A 22851-nucleotide genomic window follows, 5' to 3' on the forward strand; every position below is an offset into this window, starting at 1 on the left:
CCCCCCCCCCGCCGCCGACCCTCCCCTGTCGCCGCCAGGTACCTTTGCTGGCGGGGGTCCCCTGTGTGCACAAGTGCAGGACGTCAGGAGTCTCAGGACTCACAGAAACAGATCAGCGAACACACTGGAGACCGGTGCTGAAGAAGACTTCAGCTGGCGGGGGTTTGGGGACCCTCACCAGCAAAGGTACCTGGCAGTAGCGGCGGTGGGGGGGGGGGGGGGTCAAAAGTGGCGGGGGAGGGTCGGCAGCGCGGGGATCGAAAGTAGAGGGGGCCAATGGCTAAATCTGTGGGGGCCCATGCCCCCATGGCCCCAACCTAGCTACGCCCCTGCTGCCAACGCATTCCACGTACTTCTGCACAGTTTGTGCCAAGTGTCCTAGGGGTAGAGTTGTCGAGATGTGTATCTGTGGCAACTTCAGCAGATCATTCCTGCTTCCCTCAGAGCAGCTGTAAACGCCTTCACCTACTTTCCCTCGGATAATTACCTAAAGTCACTTAAGTGCACGCTTGTCTTTCTAAAATACAAGCCACCTTATGCCCTTGTAAAATGAGTGGTTACTTGCATCACCCATGGTAACTTTAAGAATAGTGATTTCAAATATATTGTTTGACTTCACGCAATCTCAAAAAGCACGAAAATGCAGTGGACCTCCCTTGGAGGTGGTCTTAAAGAAGGGGCCGAGCTCTCTGTCCTGGACGAGCAGCTGGGGCACAGAAATGATAAAAAAGGAGGCCTGGCACCGAGGGAGACTGCCAGCTTATTCCTTGCTGGCCCTGAGAAGTGATTAGAGATCCCGAGTTATCATCCCCTCACCTATTGCTGTAGTTACAGCTGGTAGCATCACCTAGGGTGGATTTCCACGTCTTCACCTTGCTTTCCCGGCACAGCTTGAAGTGTGAACTGCAGCAGATCTGCTCTGCTTTTATGCCCAAATTGTTTGTTGATTTTTACTAATAAGAGTGAAGAAAACATGACAAAGCAACTCATAGCGAGGCGAGCCATATAGTAAAGAAGGGCTTTGGTTCTGTAGCCCTCTCCCAAACATTTATGCCGACATATGCAGCCAGGGCCGTGCCAACACGGTAAGCGAGGTAAGCATGGCAGGAGGGCGCCATCCTCTGGGGGGGGGGGCGCCCTGCCGCACCATGCTTACCTCGCCCTCTTCTCCCCAGATCCTTTTCCTTTTTGTTTAAATTTACCTCTGTCTGGCGGCAGCATAGCGTTAGCGAGAAGGAGGCGGCGCTCCCCCGCCCCGATGTGTCAGTCTTGCCTTCGCTCAGTTCCGCTTCTTCTGACATCAGAAATGACATCAGAAGAAGGCGGGACACTGAGCGAAGGGAAGACTGACACGTCGGGGTGGGGGAGCGCCGCGTCCTTCTCACTAACGCTACGCTGCCGCCGGACAGAGGTAAATTTTAAACAAAAAAAAAAAAGGAAAAGGATCTGGGAAGATGAGGGCGGGTGGTGTAGCGATCGTTTTCAGGGGGGGGGGGGGGAGGCAACTGCAGGGGGGCGCCGGAGACCCTAGGCATGGCCCTGTATGCAGCAACCCTTCCCCCACCCCTCCTCCACACTCCTTCAACCTTGAATACCTGAAACAAGGGTGTTGCATTCCAGCACTGATGCATGCAAAGTTGGGTTTAGACTGGGAGATTCTGTAAGGACTTTGATTCCCTTTTTGCTAGGTAATTTTCGGAAATAATTCTATTGGAATTGTCCATGTGCAGTGAACATTGCAGCCTGTCTTCCCGCACTTTGTCGTCCTGCTCCACGCTACACTGTGATGGTCACAGGGCTGTGAAGTAGGGGGGCCTGGAGAGCTCACACCTCCCGAGACCTTCTTTTATAAGGGATGGGGATTCTTATGGATTTAATTCTCACCAACCACAACAAGCTGGAGCCATGTGAACTTCATCGTATGCTACGTGCAGAAATCTTTCAAGCTTCCTGATCCCATGCTCATCGGACTCTCCTGATAACTCAGATGCCCTTTGCAGCTCCAGTAGGGACATTGTTGCAGGGAGGGTCAGGGCAATTTTTCTTTCATGCATTAAAATAGGCAGAGGAGACTCTGTTCTTGCTTTGTAACTGGAGCCCGCTGCCCTCTGTGATATACAATGTCCTGAAGATACCATGGAGAAAGAGACTTGGGGATGATATGCAGGTGAACATTTTCATGAGCAGATCACATGGTATTCAAAGAAGGAGCATTGTATACCTCTGTTTGTAGAGAAGCAGCTTCTCCTTTCCATTCTGTCGTCTGCATGTCATTTTAAACGGGTGAGCACCAGCAACGATGTAGGTCATTCCTGTGCCGCATGGTTTAACATGATTGAGTTTTGTGCGAGGGGGTCGAAATGCCCAGGCTTGCTGCCAGTTGATGCACCTGTGGTTGCCTTTGCATGGTTGTGTTGTTCATTCTGTCTTTTCTCTGTAGCTTGGGTATGAAGGCTGTGAGGTCCAGACGAATTCCCGCCGAGGGGGTACAATAAACAGAAAGCACACATCCCCTGCTTTCCAGCCACCCCTGCCACCTCCTGAGGCTGGTGCACTCATGCAGGCAGGAGCAGAGCAGCAGGCGCAGGCTGGTAGCTTAGATGGCAGTCCAGGCACTGCTGTTCCCAGTTCTCCTGCTGCCTCTGCAGAGCAGTCACTAAACTCTGGCAATGAGGAGATCAGGTAAGGAGCATGGCAAAGCCAGATAGTGCTTCAGAAGGCCGTCTGTTGGGATTCATTCTTCAGTGCAGCGTGGGTTAGGCTGTAGCTCCTGTAATCTCATTTCCCGGGAAAACAGCCTCCACAGACCAGCTTTGCTTCAGTGGTCCTGTACTGGACCTTCTGTTTTCGGCTGGGTTTTGGTACCGCTGCTGTAGCATTGCTGAAGGGAGGAAGCGGTCCATTGGTGCTGGCAGGAATGGAATTGGAAATGTTCTTCTAGGAAAGGGTCCTTGGTCCTGTCTATTTAATGTTCTAGTACTGAGTCATCACCTCAATCACTCATTAAAATCACATTTTACTAACCTCAGCAGTCAGTTCCAGGAACAAAGTTCATGGTGGTGATTCAGCAGCTTTTATTTTCATTTACAGTTTGCCTGTATTCATGTCTGTCTGTAAGAAGTCCTAGACTTCTTGAACACTGAGCCCAAAAAACTTGATCAGTTACAACCCCCCCCCCCTCCCCCTGTTTTCTCCCGTCATTGTCTCATTCAGCCTTCCCTGAATACCACGGACAAAAAGCTCCATCAGTGCTGTGCCATTAAAGGCTGACAGTTACTCTGGGCACCTCTGTGCCAAAAAAAATTGATAATTTTGTACAAAAATGAGGAAACTCTGTGCATAATATAATTTTAAAATTTTTTCATGTTTTATTTGTCATTTCTTTGTACAGAATTCTCCCATCATAAGACCTGGCATTAAACTCCTCCACAAATTTGTAGGGAGAAATGGAAGCTTCAGACTCCCTGTCAATGTTACTAAGCTAAGACAGACCTTATTTTCCAACATATGGATGTCCATGTGCTGAAATGTCCAACTCCAGATTTTGCAAGGCAGAAAGGGCTGTCCAGCACTGCGAATGCCCATATGGCGAGGGGAGTGTTTTGGGTGGGACTAGTGAGGGCCCGAAATCGGGACATTCAAAACGATATTTCAACAGGAAGAAATGTTAGACCTCTTTCTGTCAAGTCCAAGGTACAAAGAGGTGATCTGAGCACCTGAGCAATGAGGGATTAAGCATTATACCATCATAAATCCCCCAGTATTGGTGTCCCTCTCCCTGTCCTCTGAAAGTGAAACTGTAAGGGGTACCAGACCTGACAGCTTCAGATATTATGGGCAATCTTAGGAAAGCAGGAGTAGCCTAGTGTTAGTGCAGTGGACTTAAACCAAAGGACCCAGGTTGAATCCCACCTTTAACTCTTTATTGTGAGCCCTCCGAAAGAGAAAAATACCTGCAAGGCTGAAGGCTATGAAGTGGTGTACGTTCCTGGAGGGCTCACAATTACAAAATAAGAGTTGGGATTTGAACCTGGGTCCCTTGGTTTACTGACCACTAGGCTGCTCCTCTGCTAGACGTCCAGTTTCTAAGAGAGCTGCCATACAGACGTTTGTGTCCCTTGTCTTCCCCCCAGCTTTGTGAAATGGCTGTTCATGCTGGACACAGATGGCCACCCTGATCTATTTCCTGTTGGAAAATACATGCGAGGTGGATGTCTGTTTCGGACGTTATTAGCTGGACGTCTCTATTCTGACTTGCCATCCTTCTGAAAATACCCCTCGTTGACACGCAGGATCTTTCTCACAGCCTGAAAAATAAATAAACTTCCAGTGAATTCATATTAAACATTTTTGTGAAGAATGTAAAAAATCAAAATTGTTTGTTTTCAATATACGATATTAATCAAACGGCACTTAGCTTCAAAAAGTCTTCCAAAAAAGCTTCTTCCAAATGCTTATCACAGAGTCCCACTGACGCCGGCCAGCTGTTCGCAAGTCACTGCTTCAGAGTCTAAAGACACCTAAGTGTAACGTTTCCACACAATTGGGAAAAAACCCTCAAACTCAAACCCTCCCACCCTAACAAGGCACCGTTTCCTTCAGCTTTCCTCCCTGCCTCGGTTGCATGGCAAAAGGCTGCACAGTGGACTGTGTCGTCAGTCCTCCTGTCCTAAGCAGGACTGTATTTGAGCAGCTGGGAGGCCCCCCGCTTCAAATGAACCGTCACAGATCTAGAACAGCAGAGGAGGCGGATGTGGTCCCACTGACCACCACCTTCTGCCACCGACATCTCTGGAGCGAGAGGAGAAGGGATAGTGGGGGAGCTGCTGATAGCTGTGCAGAATCCTGGAACTTGCTTGTTCTGGTGCTAGATGTAAGATTGATAGTAGGAATTAATCCAGCAAGCTGATGTGTGAAATCAGAATGAGACTGCCATTGTGCAGCATCTGGAATTACTGCTACTTAGAGGTCAGGGATCTGATTTCATACAGCAGTGGGGTTACTGTGAAGACGGACTTCTTTCAAGTTCTGTATTCAGGGAAGATCACAGCCGTTCCTGCCTGTCTCACTGCTGCTAGCACTGTGCCTGATTGATTTCTTATTTTATGGGACGACTCTGTTCACTTGAATCTGGCCGTTACCATTTAGAGATGCTTCTCAAGCTTATAATCTTAGACTTCATAACTTCCCAGCAATCTAGCCACCATTTCTTCACTATCACTCCCTTTTTATTGTGGGTTTAGATCCAGACTATCGACCTTCTTAATGGGAGGTGGGTGGGCTGTGAAAAAAGAATTACCTTCTGAGAGCAATTCTACTTAAGTAATTATCCCATCTCCAAAGTGATTATGGACTTGGAAGCGTTAACACTGCAGGCACAGGCAGCTCCCTTGTGACTCTGGGCAAGTCACTTAACCCTCCATTGCCCCAGATACAAAATAAGTACCTGAATATATGTAAACCGCTTTGAATGTAGTTTGCAAAAACCTCAGAAGGCTGTATATCAAGTCCCATTTCCCTTTCCCCCTTTTCCCTTATGACATCACAATATCAGAAGTGAGCCAAGTATCGTGCAATCAAGCCATTGTGACATCACTGATGAGGTTGGCTCTTATTGGTGGAATGAGTGGAGACGTAGCCTAGTGGTCAGTGCAGTGGGCTTTGGATCCTGGGGAACTGAGTTCGATTCCCATTGCAGCTCCTTGTGACTCTGGGCAAGTCACTTAACCCTCCAGTGCCCCAGTACAAATAAGTACCTGTATATAATACGTAAGCCGCATTGAGCCTGCCATGAGTGGAAAGCGCGGGGTACAAATGTAATAAAAAAAAAACCAAAGGAAATAGACAAGGCTGACCAGTTCTCAGATTTGTCTGTATCTCAAAAAATGGGCCCTAGGAGGGTGAAATTTTACACCATTGTAGGCAGGTCAGAATTAGCATACAGCTTCTGGATATGGCTGTGTGAGATTTTTCAGCCCTTTTTTTTGTTGTTTTAATAACACCTTTTGAGTTTGCAAGTCTTAATTGCTGAGAGCTAGTATGATGATAAGAATTATGCTATCCTGAGAAAGTAGAAAAACATATGCCGTTACCTTCCCTCTCAGCTGAAGCCATATTGGTGTGATTAGCGAACCTGAGCCCAGTCTGAGTTTGGAAACTGGGAGCTGGCACGCACTGAGCCCTTTCTGTTCCCTTGTGGACCGAGGTTGTTCAGGTTCTATCTGGCTGCCTTCGAGATTAGGCTAGGCATCTTTTTGGAGTTAGGGTTTCAAGTCAGTTCTACAGGTTTATTATGCCTGCCAACATTTTTACTGTGTCTGTCGTGAAAGAATGATGTTAGCCAGAAAACGTGCTCCCTTTGATGGGTATCCCTGCTGTTTTGCTGGTACCAGTAGAACCACAAATGTACAACTGAAGAAAATGGCCTAGAAAGAAAGGCACCAGTGAAATGTTGATGCCATGTTTGCATCTCCCTGTTGCCACATGGACTGGCCACTGTTGGAAACAGGATACTGGACTAGATGGACCACTGGTGTGACCCAGTATGGCTATTTTTATTTTCTTAGGTGTAATGTGATCATAAGGCGATAGAAGAATTCTGGACAGACGGGAAGTCTGTGGTGCATAACTTCTCTTGTGTAAATGACATAACATTTCCAGCCCTTGGGCTTTTTATTTATTTAAAAGTTAATACATAGCCCAGGCCATCCGTTGTTCTGGGCTAGGTACATCAAAACGTGTAAATAAAGCATATATACTAACCACAGGTTACCAGTCTTAAAGATAGTGCTTTAAGATATATTTTGAGAGTAAATTACTACTAATATTCATATTGTGCAATGAAGAATCAAAGTTTTGAGCCTGCATGTTTGTTTGAAAAGGGCTGGGGGGAGGTCAAACTATGTACATTTTGGCTGCTTTGACCTCCTTTTCTTTTCTTTAGTATGTGCAAACCCAAAGACACGGCACCAGCTGCAACCACCCCACCCCCTGTGAGAAACGGGGCACCTGCCCTGAACACTGTGCAGGGCCCAGCCTCCGGTGCCAGGCATTTCCAGCCAGCTGTCTACTGGCCCATCGTACAGTGCTGCTGGACCAAGCCCCCATATGACAAGACGAGGTACAGCTATCATGTGGAGAAAATATATTGCCTTGCAAAAGTTCTCATATTTTGATCTCCTACTACTGTAATACACTACCTTTCCAGCCGAGAGAACAATTGTACACATATTCAAATAGTAATTAAGACTAAGAAACCAGAATCTCTTGATTACATAAGTCTTCATACCCTTTGACTCTCTGATTGTGGTAGGTCCTTCTATTGCAATAACAGCCTTGAGGAGTTTTAGGAGAAGTAAATTAGTAGCACATTTACAGGAAATCGGAGAAAGTATTTTTTTCACTTAGCGTACAATCAGCTGTGGGATTAGTTGTTGGAGAATATCGTAAAAGCAGTTCCTGGAGAAGTCCGTAAATCTTTATTATAAGGGAGGCTTTGGGAATGCCACTGGTTTTTGGAATAAGTAGAATGGATTCTGTCTAGTTTCTGGGATCCCTTGGATGGGCCATTGTTGGAAACAGGGTACTGGGCTTGTTGGACCTTTGGCCCAACCCAATATGGCAGCTCATATATGCCAACACTGCATAGCGAGATGGAGCAATTTTTCTTCATTCTTCTCGGCAGAAGAGCTCAAACTCTCTCTAGTTCATTGGGAATTGTCTGTGGACTGTACTTTTCAAGCCTTGCCTCCGATTGTGTATCGGATTCAGGCCTGTGCTTTGGGCTATTTAGGGATATTCACCTTTTTCCTTCAGGCCCCGATGCACAAAACTTACCGGAGCAGCAATGAGCGATTTTGACCGGTTCAAGCCGGTTTAGCGAGCATGGTATTCAGCAAGAAATGCACAAAAGGGTTCTGCAGGCTCTTTTCACTGTAGCAGCCCACGAGAATCATATGCAAAACTATAATGAGTTGATTAGTATGTAAGTGTTTATTCCGAGCGATGCACAGAATGCAGCTCCAACGTTTTACAAGTGGATTTTAATGGGAGGTCAGGAACAGTCGTAGCATGACTCCCGAAGATACAATGATATTACAGTAACAGAAGAAAAAAAACTGTTGGATTAAGCATGAGCATTGGTTGCTTATCTACCAGGACAGTATAAAACTTATAAAGAAGATTTTGACTTACAAATAAGAATTGATATCCTTTAGGCATTGTACTGGGTTAGTTAAAGAAATGGCCCAATTCTGACTTCTATGTTTGTTTATTTATTTTTGTTGCATTTGTATCCCACATTTTCCCACCTATTTGCAGGCTCAATGTGGCTTACAATTTCCGACATGACATATGCCATTTCAGAGTACAGATACAATTGGCAATATATATATATATATATATATATATATAGAAACATGGATGATATAATGAACAATTAGGTACAAAAGAGGAGAATATGTAACTGGTATTACATATTGAACATGGAATACATAATAAATTAGGCAATTCTATATAGGGAGAAAATAATCTAATTAACACAATGAAAGAACAATACAACACGAGTGTGTCCATCAAGCAAGAAAGTCACAACAAACTCTACCTGGATAAAGCAGTAGGAATATAAGAAAACCCTCTAAACAAATGTCCAGCTAATACAAGAATTAGGTAACGGGGTCAGTCCCTCAGGTCCCCTCGCCAGCTGAACCCAGGCATCAGGCAAGTTACAAAGATGTATCAAAAAACAGTGAGTCAAGAAAGGGGATCAAATGCCTTCCCATTTAGCCAGGTTGTGATTGTGAACTGCCAACAAACGTTCCATTTCAGAAATATTGCGGAAGACGGGGTCTCTTATTATGCCATATAAAAAGCCCAGAGATAATCGCAAGGGTAAAACCTGAAACACATACATCAAGCGGGGCAGGACGTTCATTTTCAGTGTGGCAATTGGAACAAAACAAGACAAATCTAGGAAATCCCAGCGATCCAGATCACAATAAATATCCTGAATCAGGCCAGGATAGCTGGCAGAGAACAAGTCAGAGAAAGATGGGGTTACATTAACACTTGGGTATCAAATCCCCCCACGAACTCAGCGGAAGGAGAACGAAGACTTAATTTAGTCTAAAACTCCCCCTGGAATGCCAGTTGCCATAGCTTCTGTTTTGACCACATTAATTTTAAAACCTGAAACCACTGAATACTCAGCTATGAATTTCAGCAGGTTGGGAAGAGAAACCAAGGGGCAGGTAAGGGAAGTAAAACGTCATCGGCAAACGGGGATAATTAATATTCCCGCTCCTCCACATGAAGACCTAAGAGGATCCGGGTTAGAACGCACTGCCACCGCAAAAGGTTCCATTACTATGGCAAAGAGCATCGGGGACAAGGGACAGCCCTGACGGGTGCCCCTCATAAAAGCAAAGGAGTTGGAGTTGCCCCCGTTGATTTGCACACAAGCCCGAGGAGAATCCAACCCCGAACGTAATCGCCTACTACAAATCATTCCATCACTTTTTCCATAAAAGGCCAGTGAATCCTATCAATAGCCTTCTCATCATCTAAGCCTGGAAGACACAAGGACAGCTTCTCTCAGACTTTACAAGACTGGGCATCCAAATGGCAGATGACTTTTAATGTGAGCAAGTGCAAAGTGATAACATGTGGGACAGAGGAACCCAAACTATAGCTACATGATGCAAGGCTCCACATTAGGAATTGTTGTCCTAGCAAAAGGATCTAGGTGTCATCATTGTTGATTATATGTTGAAACCTTTTGGTCAGTGTGCAGTGGTGACTAAGAAAACAAATAGAATGTGAGAAATTGTTAGGAAAGGAATGGAAGACAAAAATGAGAATATTTATAATGCCTTTGTATTGCGCCACACTGTGACCGCACCTCAAATATGTGTGTAATTCTGGTCACCACATCTCAAAAAAGATATAACGAAATTAGAAAAGGTACAAGGAAGAGCAACAAAAATGATCAAGGGGATTTGACGACTTCCCTTTGAGCAGCTAGGGCTCTTCAGCCTGGAGAAGAGATGGTTGAGGGGAGATATGATAGAGGTCTATACTACTACTAAATGGACTTGGGGAAAATCCACAATTCCAGGAATAACATGTATAGAATGTTTGTACGTTTGGGAAGCTCGCCAGGTGCCCTTGGCCTGGATTGGCCGCTCTCGTGGACAGGATGCTGGGCTCGATGGACCCTTGGTCTTTTCCCAGTGTGGCATTACTTATGTACTTATAAAATAGTGAGGGGAGTGAAATAGGTAGACGTGAATTGCTTGTTTACTCTTTTCAAAAATACTAGGACTAGGGGGCATGCAATAAAGCTACTAAGTAGTACATTTAAAACAAATTGGATAAAATATTTCTTCACTCAATGTGTAATTAAACTCTGGAATTTGTTGGCAGAAAATGTGATAAAAACAGTTAGTAGGGTTTAAAAAAAGGTTTGTATAATTCCCTAAAAAAAGTCCATAAGGAATTAAGTTGGACTTGGGAAATTCCACTGCTTATTTCTAGGATAAGCGGCGTCGGTGCATTTTTTCTAGCGAAAAAGTACCGGTATTCAAATGCTAGGCCACTCTTCAGGGGTGGGGTGATCACTAAGGGACCCACCCCACAATAGCCAGGCCCCCTGCAACCAGTCACAGAATCTATGACAAGGCAGAATTGGTGTGTTGAGCCTGAGCTCTTTAATTAAAACTTGGAGTCCTTGGGTCAATTTTAGCAGACAATAGAAAAGGTGCCGGTACTCAGTACCCCCTCAAAAAAAGCCCTGAGCGGCATAAAATCTGTTTTACTGTTCTGGGATCTTGCCAGGTACTTGTGACCTGGATTGGCCACTTTTGAAAACAGGATATTGGGCTTGATGGACCTTCTATGTGCACAGCATGAAGGAGCCCAAAGAGGGTCTCAGGGCATTAATGTGCAGATCACTCCCGGGGCATCGGCCTTTTCATTCTAGAGTCCATGGATGTTGGTCCTGAAAAACTTGTGCCATTCATTTATCTTCCCCAAATCATCTATTTGAAAGTTAACATCACAGCCTGCTCTCTTTCGGGGAGATATATAGCCAATCTGTGGGTTGCTAGTAAGATCAAATAATTAATAGCTGCATTCAATTTGCAAAAAAAAAGAGAGTGAGAAACTGGTGATTATAAACATTTGGTGCATAGAGGTTAACAGTCCCGCTCATCTCCCCTGTAGGACTCTAGAAGAATGACATATGTGCCTTGTGAATCTTGGATTCATTTGTGTCAAATGCTAAGCGCATGAGGATCTGGATTGCTTCCTAGGATGCGAACGCCAACTCCCCTATCAAATCCATATGGAACTTCCTATGTGTCCCAATACTTAAATGGGTATCCTGTTAAAAAAAAAAAAAAATACCCTACATCTGGCCTTTTCTTCAGATTGGCCAACGCTTTTGTACACTTGAAGTATGAATGAATGCCATCCATGTCAAACTTCTGTTCAGACAGTCCCTTTCTTTTCCTTCTGGTAAAACCAGTATGATATAAAGAAACCATTCAGACACCATCACAGTCAGACCCTGGAGAGAGAAAGAGAGATCCATTTCTACCCTTGCCACAACACAAACACGCTTGTGATGTCCCATGCGTCCTGTCCATACACTGTGCCTCATAGATTACATTTTCCAACAACAAATAACGAATGTCTGCTGTTGAGAGTTCCCATTCCTCGTGTCCACAGCCTCTCTTTAGTGGTTCTCTGAAGAGGCAAAAGGTCCAACAATACTCACAATAGACTGTTCACCCATCTCTCGTATCGTGCAGGTGTTTGGAGTTCTTTGACTGAGATACCTCAGTGTAACTCAGGCAGGTCTCATCTGTTCACCACAGTGTTTCAGCGCCTCTTTATCTCTTAAGAAGAGTAGCCATACTGGGTCAGACCAATGGTCCATCTTGCCCAGTATCCTGCTTCCAACAGTGACCAAGCCAGGTCACAAGTACCCTGCACTGACTCCGGCAAATAGTTTTCTCTTCCTTGTGCACACTGCAACTCATTTTGCACTGCAAGGCACACCCCTTAACAATAAAAGGAGTATGCTACTGCTGTAGATGTCCATCTGTACGTCTCTGAGCAAGGAAGACCCTCCACACAGATCTCTCTAAGGATTCCACTGTCTCATGGATCATGGTGCGGTTCTTATAATTGATCCTGGCTTTCGCTGGGTGCTGAAGAGCAAAACAAATACTCCTGTTAGGGAGCTCACTATAGTACGGGGCTAATGACTTGCACCTAGTGATAACCCCAGCAGAAAAGTCACTAAAGAGCAAAAGGCATTTGCCCTGATATTCCCCAGACCGTTGTTTGTGGTACAGTGACATTAGACTATTTGTGCTATTACTTGTCTTAGAATGTTATTGAATGGACGAGGGAATACAGTATTTCTAGGATGGGCGGGACAAATTGCTTGTTCTTTTGGCCGCTGTCGGTGACAGGGTGCTGGGCTCGATGGACCCTTGGTCTGTCCCAGCATGGCGATACTTATGTACTTATGTGTCCCGCACCCTCTCGTCTAGGGCTCAGCCTGTGCACACTCTCAACTGTAATCAACGCGCCTGTTGGCATCCAGAAGCCATGATTCCACTAACTTCCACAACTCATGATCTCAGACTCTGTCTAGCGTGCCCAGTATTTGCACATTGTGGCAGCATCCTGAGTTTTCTTGGTCTTCCAGCATGTCTGACAGCCGCTGATCTCTCCTCCAAGCCATACACCTGTGCTTCCAAAGCCCCGTTCTGTCCTCCTGCTGTACAGTTCTTTGCTCCACATTCTGGATTTGGGTAGCTTGGCCTTCCAGACTCTCCTTAAGATCATCAATTAAGGCCTAGATTTTGGACAGTTTGTCATCTAACTCTGCCGAGAGATTGTGTATCCGTTCCTGGATGGCCTCATCTTGGATGATCAGTATTGGCACCAGGGCTTCAGATGCCATCTTGAGAGGCACATCTCTACTCTTTTCATGTCCAGGTCATGGGGGTCCTTATCAGCGTTCCTAGTCAGTTTTGTTCTCTTAAGCCCCTTTCAGCATGCAACTCTGAGCTACTCTAGTTCACTGTTGTATTGCTCTGGTTTGTGAGCGGTTCTGGCAGTGTGGAGCATCAGCTCAGCAAGTTATCATGTGACTCCCAAATCTGTACCTTTTGAATAACTTCATTCTTGAGTTCTTTCAGCAGATCTGTATTCAGCATGTTTAGACCTTTGCTTCAAATTCACTTCATACATCAGAAGCAGCTTAATTCTTCATCCAGAACCATTAGTATCAGTTCAGCTACCATGATTGGATACAGGTGGGCTCGGTCACGGTCCTTGATAAGGCAATTTTTAGAAACAAAAGTAACTAGAATTTGCTATGATAAATGAGATGAAGACACGTAATTAAGAGCTTTTGGTTTCTTCTGCTTAAATATTTGTATAATTCTTTTACACTGAAAATGTAGAATTACATTGTGTTGACCAATGAAACAAGCTTTTGATGAACATAAGCACTGTCATTTAGGTGGAATAGAAGCACCCAACAAAGCTGTGATGGGGAAAGAATCGCAAAATAGGGGAGCAGCCCCTAAACGTACTGGCTTTGTATCCTTCAGAAACACTTGTTTTTGTAAATGCTTAGGATCATAGATGTTTATCTTACATTCTGGTAACAAACTATTTCAAAGGGTAGCTCAGAAAACATTGAGTGCTGAGGGGCCTGTACCTTTTGACAATAGGACAGAATTGTGTACACAAACACGCAATGGTCCTCAAAACATCAGGGACACGCATACCCTGTGACCCAGAAAAGAAACTTGTGTGTGTGTTAATTCTTGCTTTTGTGTGCTTCTGTTTGATGTCACATCACCTACTGCCTCAGCCGGAGTGACTTTGGAGTGCTACCCTGGTGGCAGAGAGCATTCATATTGTTTTACAGCCTCGGGACAGGGACAGTGTTGCTTCTATATCTACTGCCCAAGCTCTGAGCACCATTTCATGTTACTTTGTAATCATAGAAAAGGGAATAGCGTGATCAACAGGACACTTCCAAACAAATCCAAGGATACGAGAGATGGCAAAATATTCTTTAACTAGTAAAAAAGGCCCGTTTCGTACAGAAATGAAACGGGCGCTAGCAAAGTTTTCCTCGGAGTGTGTATGTTTGAGAGAGTGAGTGTGTGAGAGAGAGTGAATGTGCGTGCGTGAGTGTGACAGAGGGAGAGTGAGACTGGGTGCGAGTGTGTGTGTGAGAATGAGAGTATGTGCCAGGGTCTCCCCCACCCCCCCCCCCCCCCCCCGGGTCTGTCTCCCAGTTGCAGTTGCAGGGGGGATTCCCCCCTCCCTCCCAGTTCCAGGGGGGTTCCCCCCATCCCTTTTTCCCAGTTGCAGGGTCCCCCCTCCCAGTTGCAGGGTCTGTCTGTGTCCCCTCTCCTTTTGTCCTCAATTTAAAAACGACAATGTGAAGCAGCAGCTCCTAGGTTTGCTTGTTTGTGAGTGTATAGCAATGACGGCTGCGTGGGGGAGTTGAAACAGAGATTAACCAATGGGCTTCCTTGCTTACCGTACACTTGCTTGGGTCACTTCCACTCCTGTGTATTAAACGTCCTGAAGCATGTCATAGGTTTGCTTCTTTTGTTTTCAGTGAATGGGATGACGGCTGCGCTGGAGTCGTAGCCAGTGCTGTTTCCTCCCCCCCCCCCTCTGCTTCCGAGTCGCCAGTGGTCCTCGACCCCAAGCCCTCACCCGCCTCCTCCACATTGGACACTCGCCGCAGCCATTTGCTCGCCGTGTTGCCGCCCTCCCTCTTCGTCCTGTGCGAGAGTGTGAACCTGGCCTCTCTCCTGCTTTCGGCTACTGATTGGCTCCTTGAATGTGCTCCGCCCTCAACGTCATTATGTTTGACGCGAGGGCGGGGCCCACATCTGCTGCTACAGAGCTTCGAACAAATGAACTGGCTTCATTGACGTCAGTGGTCAATGGAACGTTGAGAGTGCTTTTTATGTCCAGATGGGGCGTGGCCTAGGGCGCAGATGGGCGTGGCTGAGTGCGGGAGTCCGAATAGCCTAGGTCAGGAGCCACAGTTGGAGAGAGGTGAGCTTCAGAACGTCTGAGGGGGATTCAGAATGTCTGAGGGGGATTTTATTTATATAGATAGTAGATAAGACTGGACACGGCACCGTGTTTCAGGAGTCTGTACTTGGTAAACGCCAGTTGATGGAGTTGAAGAAAGTGAACCAAATAAAAAGGCTGTTGATAGATAAAGCTGAAAGAAGAATCGAGTGCAAAAAATGCCAAATAGCAGTATCGCTGTATGAGGCAGGCGGTGTTCGCCGAAACACGGTGCTGTGTCCAGTCTTATCTACTAGTAAAGAATATTTTGCCATCTCTCTTCTCCTTGGATTTGTTAGGAAGTGTCCTGTTGGTCATGCTGCTCCCTTTTCTTTGCATTTCTTCTCGTAGCAGATCCAGTTTCTTCACTTCTGTGGCTTTTTACATTATAATCATATAAAATCATCCTAATTTATAACTTCTGGTGGCAATCGTAAGGGGACAAAATAATCAAGTTTAAATTGACTGCTTAAAGCTCAAAGGTTAAGTTTAGAGGGTTAGTACAATTAAAGAAAAGACAGACTGAGTGGATTAGGCAGTGATAAACTGAGGAGGTTGTGTTCAGGCAGTGAAGCCCCAGTTTCCTAGTACCATCCTGAAGATGGGTAAAAGCTGAGAATGTAAAGCAGTTAAATGTCAAAGGCATTTCTTTATGTGCGTTTTTTTTTTCTCTCCACAGGCACTAAAAAACCAGCACCAGCACCACCAAAGCCAAACCCATCTGTGGGGCAGCTGGGAAATCAAGGACCTTCCGTCTCAGTCATTCAGCCCCCTTCCATCTCTCCTAAACCACCTACAAGAAGCCCATCTCCCCCCAACCAGCAGGTTAACCATGGGACGACCCAGTCCCCCGTCTACTCCCATGGTTCTCTACCTCGCAGGTTTTCTAGCAGCTTACCTGTTATACAAGCACCTAATCACCCCCCACCTCAGCCTCCGACGCAGGCTACTCCTCCACCGCAGCCCACTCCTCCACCGCAGCCCAAATCACACGCACAGGCAATGCCGCCTCCTGCTGCCAGCAGCAGTGAGCATGGAAGTGGCCAACCGTCATTCAATCCTCCTCCCCCTCCATCAGCACCTGAGACACCAGTGCCAGGAGCACGACAGACTGGCTCTCCAACTCTACCGTCCTCAGAAACATCCCATCCGCAGATGGGCACGCTACTGCGGCCACGACCAGTCCCCAAACCCAGGAGCCGCCCAAGCGTCCCCCCTCCTCCCCATCCTCCACTGCCCTCCTCATCCGGTGAAACTCTGTCTTCAACTGCTTCAAAAACAGTCACAGGTAAGCCGGAGTAATAAAATGCATCTGCCTGTCATTGCTGCAGTAATCCTCTTCATGAGATGCATGTGAAGACTTTGAGTCAGCAATATACTAACCGGTCAATATTTATAAAGACTAATTTGGGTTGCCCAGATCCAGTCAGTGGTGATACCTGGAAGTTATGTGGATACGGTTGGTATTCGGTTCTGTACCTGAAAAGCTAACTGGGCAAAGACAGAGCTGCTGTTTTAAGTGGTCCTACTTGCCTATATGGGCATCGGCAAGGAATATCGCTCCTGGCTCTGCCCAGACAGTGCCACAGTGATGAGGGGATATTGGGCTGTACTGCCTGATTGCCACTGAATATCCCTGCCTGACCACCTCAGTGCAGTTTAACTGGCCAAGAACCTCTTCTGCCCAGATTAAATCATTTTGAATATTAGGCCCTGAGTGTGTTTCATTCTAATTATCATTTTGGCGCTGGAGGGGACCACAGGATAAACAAATATATTGCTAAGACACGGCAGGATCCAACTAGGGCCAGTTGACCTAGACAGATGTGCTAATACCTTCCTTCCAATATTCAGATGGTCTGGTCAGTGCAACACAGTAGCTATTTATAAATAAATCTGCCATTAGCACTCTTCAGCTTTAGTATAAAATGCATTTTCTGCCCCCTGTTAAGCAGTGTACAGAAACAAAAATCTTAATTCTTTCCCTGTTGACCATCTTTATTCAGAGATTTAACTGCTCCTCTGAAACTAAGTCAAGAGCCCCATCCAGCAGAGTCCTCCAGTCCTATTAATGGTACAAAGCAATGGCTTTGCACCTTAGCCCATAACTATATAAAAAATAAATCTAGGCCTAGGAAAGAGAGTAATTCTCACAATATTGAAAAGGTTCAACACTGAGTGCTGTGGTCGCAGCCTCTTTACACCTGACTTCCGTTACATGGGTGACATGAAACAGAACAGACTACCTACCCCGGGCTCAGTCGGTGTTTGCTGACTCAAAGGCTCAATTGTTTCACGCCAGGTCTCCCAACAGGAACCTTTTTTGAACTTGCAGCTGGTGTGCAAGGTTGGGGACTGGAGATTGTTGCTGGCTCCAGCCTGGTACCTTTTTCAGAAAATTAGCACTGCAAAATCTACTCGAATCTGCAACTGATGTGCTGGTAGTAAGTCTTTGTGGAGCTTGTCTTACAAGATGCTTTGATTATAAATAGTGGAATCCATAATATTTAATGGGTAATCGGCAGCTTCGAAGATGAGATGAGCAATGCTGGGTTAGACTGAAGGCCATTGACTTCAGCAATGGCCAGTCCAAGTCACAAGCATCTGTCGGATCCCAAAAAGCAGATCAGTTTTGCATAACTCATTTCCGTGGCTGAGCTGTGGCTCTTCCAAGTCTACCTGACTAATACTTTAGGGATTTCCCTCCAGGAACTTGTCCAAACCTCCTCTGAACCCTGCTGGGGTCCACACACGTGACCACATCCTCCAGCATCAGATTCCACAGTTTAATTATGCTCAGAGCAGCCTCTCAATAGGTGATAGAGGCTAAGGCAGGGATGGACAACCACGGTCCTTGAGGGCCACTAACCAGTCAGGTTTTCAAGGTTTCCACGATGAATATGCATGAAATCTGTGTGATTTGCATGTACTGCTTCCATTGTATGCGAACAGATCTCATGCACTTTCAATGTGGAAATCTTGAAAAGCTTTCTGGGCTGTTGCTCTCGAAGACCGAGGTTGCCCACCCTCGGGCCCATATAGAGCAGTTAAGCAGTTCAGGCCTAAAGCTAGAATAATTCTACCAGCAGGTCGCTGTGCAGTATTTAAGACTCTACAACATTGCTGGGTCAAAGGTAATAATCTTCACATGAGCCCTTTATCAGCCCTTTCCATGCTCTGTAGTAGGATTTGTTTTGTTTGGCATCGTTTCTCCTTGAAAAAATCTAATTGGTGACAACTGATTTCCAGTAGATAACATGTGGAATAATTTGGGTGAATCGCTCCATAAATCCCATTAAATAAATAAAATTGTATACGTGTGTGAATTCGTTGCCAGAGAATGTAGTAAAAGCAGTTAGCGGGGTTTAAAAAAGGTTTGGATAGCTTCCTAAAAGAAAAGTCCATAAGCCATTATTAAGGTGGACTTGGGGAAAAATAAGCAGCATAAAATGTATTGTATTGTTTTGGGATCTTGCCAGATACTTGTAACCTAGATCGGCCACTCTTGGAAACAGGATGCTGGGCTTGATGGACCTTCAGTCTGTCCCAGTATGGCAACACTTATGTTCTTACATTAATAGCTTTGCATACTGATGCCTTCGCAGTTGGCAGGAATAAGGCTTTTTATTGGGTGTTTTTTTTTTTTTTTTTTTTAGTTTTTAGAAATGTGTTGTAGTATCCTATGCATTGCCTATTACTGTGTGACTGATACCATCAGCCGGTTCACCACCACCTCAGAGCGCATAACATTGACCTGTGCTACATAAAATGGAATGCAGAGGTTTGGGGAAAACAGTCGTATAGTAGACCAGGATATTATGTTTTGAACCAAGCAAAATTGTTGTAGGTTATATGAGCTTTCAAGAATACTGCTGAAGAAGTGAGAGGTAACTTGGGTGCTTCTTTTAATCTACTGTACATTTTATTTATTGATTTCTCATTATCAAATAAACATACAAGTCAAACTGCTTGTTACAGAAAAAAATAGAAGGAAGCAATCTGCAAGAAATAATATCAGATACCAAAAGAAAAAAAAAAACAATCCTCCTTAGACCACTGTATCTAAAGGAGGCATTGCGATATGACAAGAAAGTCAATTAAAGACCTTAACGAGACTGGGAGACTGGCATCCAAATGGCAGATGACATTTAATGTGAGCAAGTGCAAATTGATGCATGTGGGAAGGGGTCCACAATTAGGAGTCATCACCCAGGAAAAGGAACTAGGTGTCATCATTGATTCAAACCCTCTGTGCAGCAGCAGCTAAGAAAGCAAGTAGAATGTTAGGAATTATTAGGAAAGGAATGGAAAACAAAAATGAGAATGTTATAATACCTTTGTATCACTCTTCGGTGCGATCGCACCTCAAATACTGTGTGCAATTCAGGTCACTGTATCTCAGGAAGTAGAAAAGGTATAGAGAAGGGCAATGAAAGTGATAAAGGGGATGGAACGATGGCCCTATAAGGAAAGGCTAAAATGGCTAGGGCTCTTCAGCTTGGAGAAGAGATGGCCGAGGGGAGATATGATAGAGATCTATGAAATAATGAGTGGAATGGAACAGGTAGACATGAATCGCTTGTTTATTCTTTCCAAAAATACTAGGACTAGGGAGCATGCAATGAAGCTACAAAGTAGTAAATGTAAAACAAATCGGAGAAAATATTTTTTCACTCAACATGTTATTAAACTCTGGAATTCTTTGCCAGAGAACGGTAGTAAAAGCAGTTGGGTTTAAAAAAAGGTTTGGATAATTTCCTAAAAGAAAAGTCCATAAGTCATTATTAAAATGGACATAGGGAAAATCTACTGCTTATTTCTTGGATAATAATCAACATAAAATCTGTTTTACTGTTCTGGGATCTTGCCAGGTACTTGTAACTTGGATTGGCCACAGTTGGAAACAGAATGCTGGGCTCAATGGGCCTTCGGTTTGTCTCAGTATGGCAACTCGTATGTTCTTTTGTAAGTTTATCAGGACTGTTTATTTCAGCTTTAGTTGATGACTGTTTCAGTGTACCGATGCTGTTCCCCAGTTCATGGCAGAACTTTTGGGGGTCTTTCTATATATTTTATTGTGAGATCCCTTTTCAGTTTTTTGTGCCGCAGTTGCATCTACTTTCATTTTATAAATGTGAGGTCTTCCTGTGTTAACACATTTCTTCTGTGATCGGAATGAGGTGTGTTAAAAGGCTCCTGCAGAAAAGAAATCTGCTTGGGAGGTTCAGCTAAAGAGTCGTGGTCTGTACATGTCTAAGGTAGGCTTTATGTCCTCCTGAAACTGCAGTGTGTTGTGTCGTTTGGTGCTGTGGAAGTTCCAAAAATACCTCATTTAAGTCATCCACCATTGAGCCAAAAGAAGCAACATGTGTGGAACGGGGAGGAACTGGTGCAAGATTCCTTTGCATCTGTAACAGGCTAGGCATAAGGGAAAATTCTAGCACCACTTGTACGTGTCAATATACAGAGTACCAGCACTCTCGTAGATAGATGTGTACAAACAGATGTAAAGGGCAGTGAAGCGTTATTCTGCAACGGCACAAGCAAGTGGCACGGGGTGAATTTTAAAAGTGTGGGTGCTAAGTGCTAATTTTATAACACTAGCAGATGTTGGCATTCTCCTGCACAAATTTAGCCGTGAGCACTTACACCAGTGCGTTTAAATGTCGCAGCTGACATGTAAATGCTCGGATTCTGTAAGCTACATACGCCCCAGACCCACCCATGTATCCGCTCCGTTGCAGCTATGCACTATTGAACTTAAAGGTGTAACTGCAAATTAGTGGCAATTAACATCAATCAAGGCCCATATTGATGCTTAATGCCTATTAGCGCTTATAATGCAATAATTATGCTAGGAACATAATGGCACTATTCTATAATTTGCATGCATAATTGCAAGCTCAATCCAGGGGATAGTGCATAAATGCAAGGGAGCGTTGGCAGGCGAAGGGGCATGGGCGGTGCTGCCACTTGCGCGTACAGTGTAAAGAATACGCTAAGTTACGCACAGACATGCCAGATTTGTGGCTGGTGTAACCACAGGCGTGCCGATGCCCGACTTCTGCTAGTAATTCTATAACAGAATCTGAGCACCCAGATGCCATTATTAGAACAGGCTCTGACCTTGACGTATAGGACCCTCACCACTTATAGAATTGCCCCCGTTATCTTATTAACAGTTCGTTGTTTGGGGCTTTTTCTGGTTGAAAAGTAATAATTCGAAAAAATCATACCAAAGTTATTAAAAGTAGCAAAAAAATGATCTAATTTGTAACATTTTATTGAATAATCTAGATGTTTGACCTGCCTTATTCAGTATGAAATGAAATTGGAAAGGTTTTAATGGTAAGGAACAAGGCCTGTGATTGGCCAAAATCTGTGTGCACTATTAATCACGTCTGTGTGCCGTGTACCACGTACTAACTTGTGAGATCACTGGTTTGCTCTTCACTAACTAATACACAGCATTGCATGCAGGAGACGGTCTGCCTCGGGCTCTGTCTGCTCACTTCTAACCACACTCTACCGAATGCTTTCAGGGATTTTTCTCTCTATAAAGCTGATCAGATTGAATGACGGGGTAGGGTAGCCGTGTTGGTCCACTTTTAAAGGTGGTAAATAGAAATAAAACCTAGACAAGAAAATAAGATGTTACCTTGGACTAACTTAATACGTTTTTTTGATTAGCTTTCGAAGGTAACCCTTCTTCAGGTCAGAAATGAGCAAATGTTGACAAATATCAGAATATAAGTGAAACACATATAAAGTCTGAGCTGAAGAAATTAGTCCCTCTTATTTTCTTTTCTCTGTTTTGTGTTTATTTCTGTTTATCATCATTTGAAAGAATAACTCTATTTACAGATTTTTTGATGAAAGGCCACTTGTGTTATAATGGCGTTTTCTGTTCACATCTCTCTTCTAAGTACAGCCTTTTCATTACTTAAAAACATTTTTTTAAATAATACTTGGGGGGGCCTTTTACTAAACCACATTACGTACTTAACACGCAATTTATCCTAGGTTTACTAGTGCAGATCCATGTTAAAGGGCTTTGCAGTATTTTTGAAGTTATCGTGTGCTAAACCACACGTTAAGTGCTTTTTGTCTTGGGGCGTGGTACGGGCAGAGAGTGGGTGTGGAAGCATTAGTCGTCTAGTGCATTATACTTACTGTACATTACCTGGACAACTCACGGTTAACGTGGGAGTACTATGTACTGTCTTAAATCGGACGCAGTAAGTGCTCCTGTGTTAACTGCAGCTAATTGGCACTTTCATTTTTATTGGATTTGAAAAGCTTACAATATGCATCTACAGTCAATGATATCCGAAATCCCAACATACCCGCCTACTCACCTCGAATCCTGCCTCCCACCCTATGCGATGAGCCTGTACAAAAGTCTACAGCAATAGCTCAAAAAGCTACAAAACAGAACCATATTCAACCTAATGATGATACCCTTGGCCAAACTACTATCAAACCAAAACCTCAACCCATACATATACGCTGATGATGTAACGATCTACATCCCATTCAAACAAGACCTAAAAGAAATTTCCAACGACATCAACCAAAGTCTACATATCAGGCACTCCTGGGCAGATGCATTTCAGTTGAAACTTAATGCAGAAAAAACCCAATGCCTAATACTCACCTCTCAACACAACACGAACAAATTCACCACCATCAACACACCAAAGCTAAATTTACCAATTTCGGAAA

The 22851-nt window shown here is 44.6% G+C and overlaps 1 protein-coding gene across 1 annotated transcript in view; it reads left to right on the forward strand.

Annotated features, from left to right (window-relative positions):
• Window positions 1-22851, forward strand: part of ARHGAP17 (Rho GTPase activating protein 17) — a 156806-nt gene that overhangs the window by 123734 nt on the left and 10221 nt on the right. The window contains exons 20-22 of the mRNA XM_030211990.1: window positions 2441-2682; window positions 7029-7120; window positions 15806-16414. Of these exons, the coding sequence (XP_030067850.1) occupies window positions 2441-2682; window positions 7029-7120; window positions 15806-16414 (943 nt within the window). The remainder of the gene's footprint in view (window positions 1-2440; window positions 2683-7028; window positions 7121-15805; window positions 16415-22851) is intronic.

The sequence above is a fragment of the Microcaecilia unicolor genome, chromosome 8 (genome assembly GCF_901765095.1).
Source record: "Microcaecilia unicolor chromosome 8, aMicUni1.1, whole genome shotgun sequence".
NCBI lineage: Eukaryota > Metazoa > Chordata > Amphibia > Gymnophiona > Siphonopidae > Microcaecilia > Microcaecilia unicolor.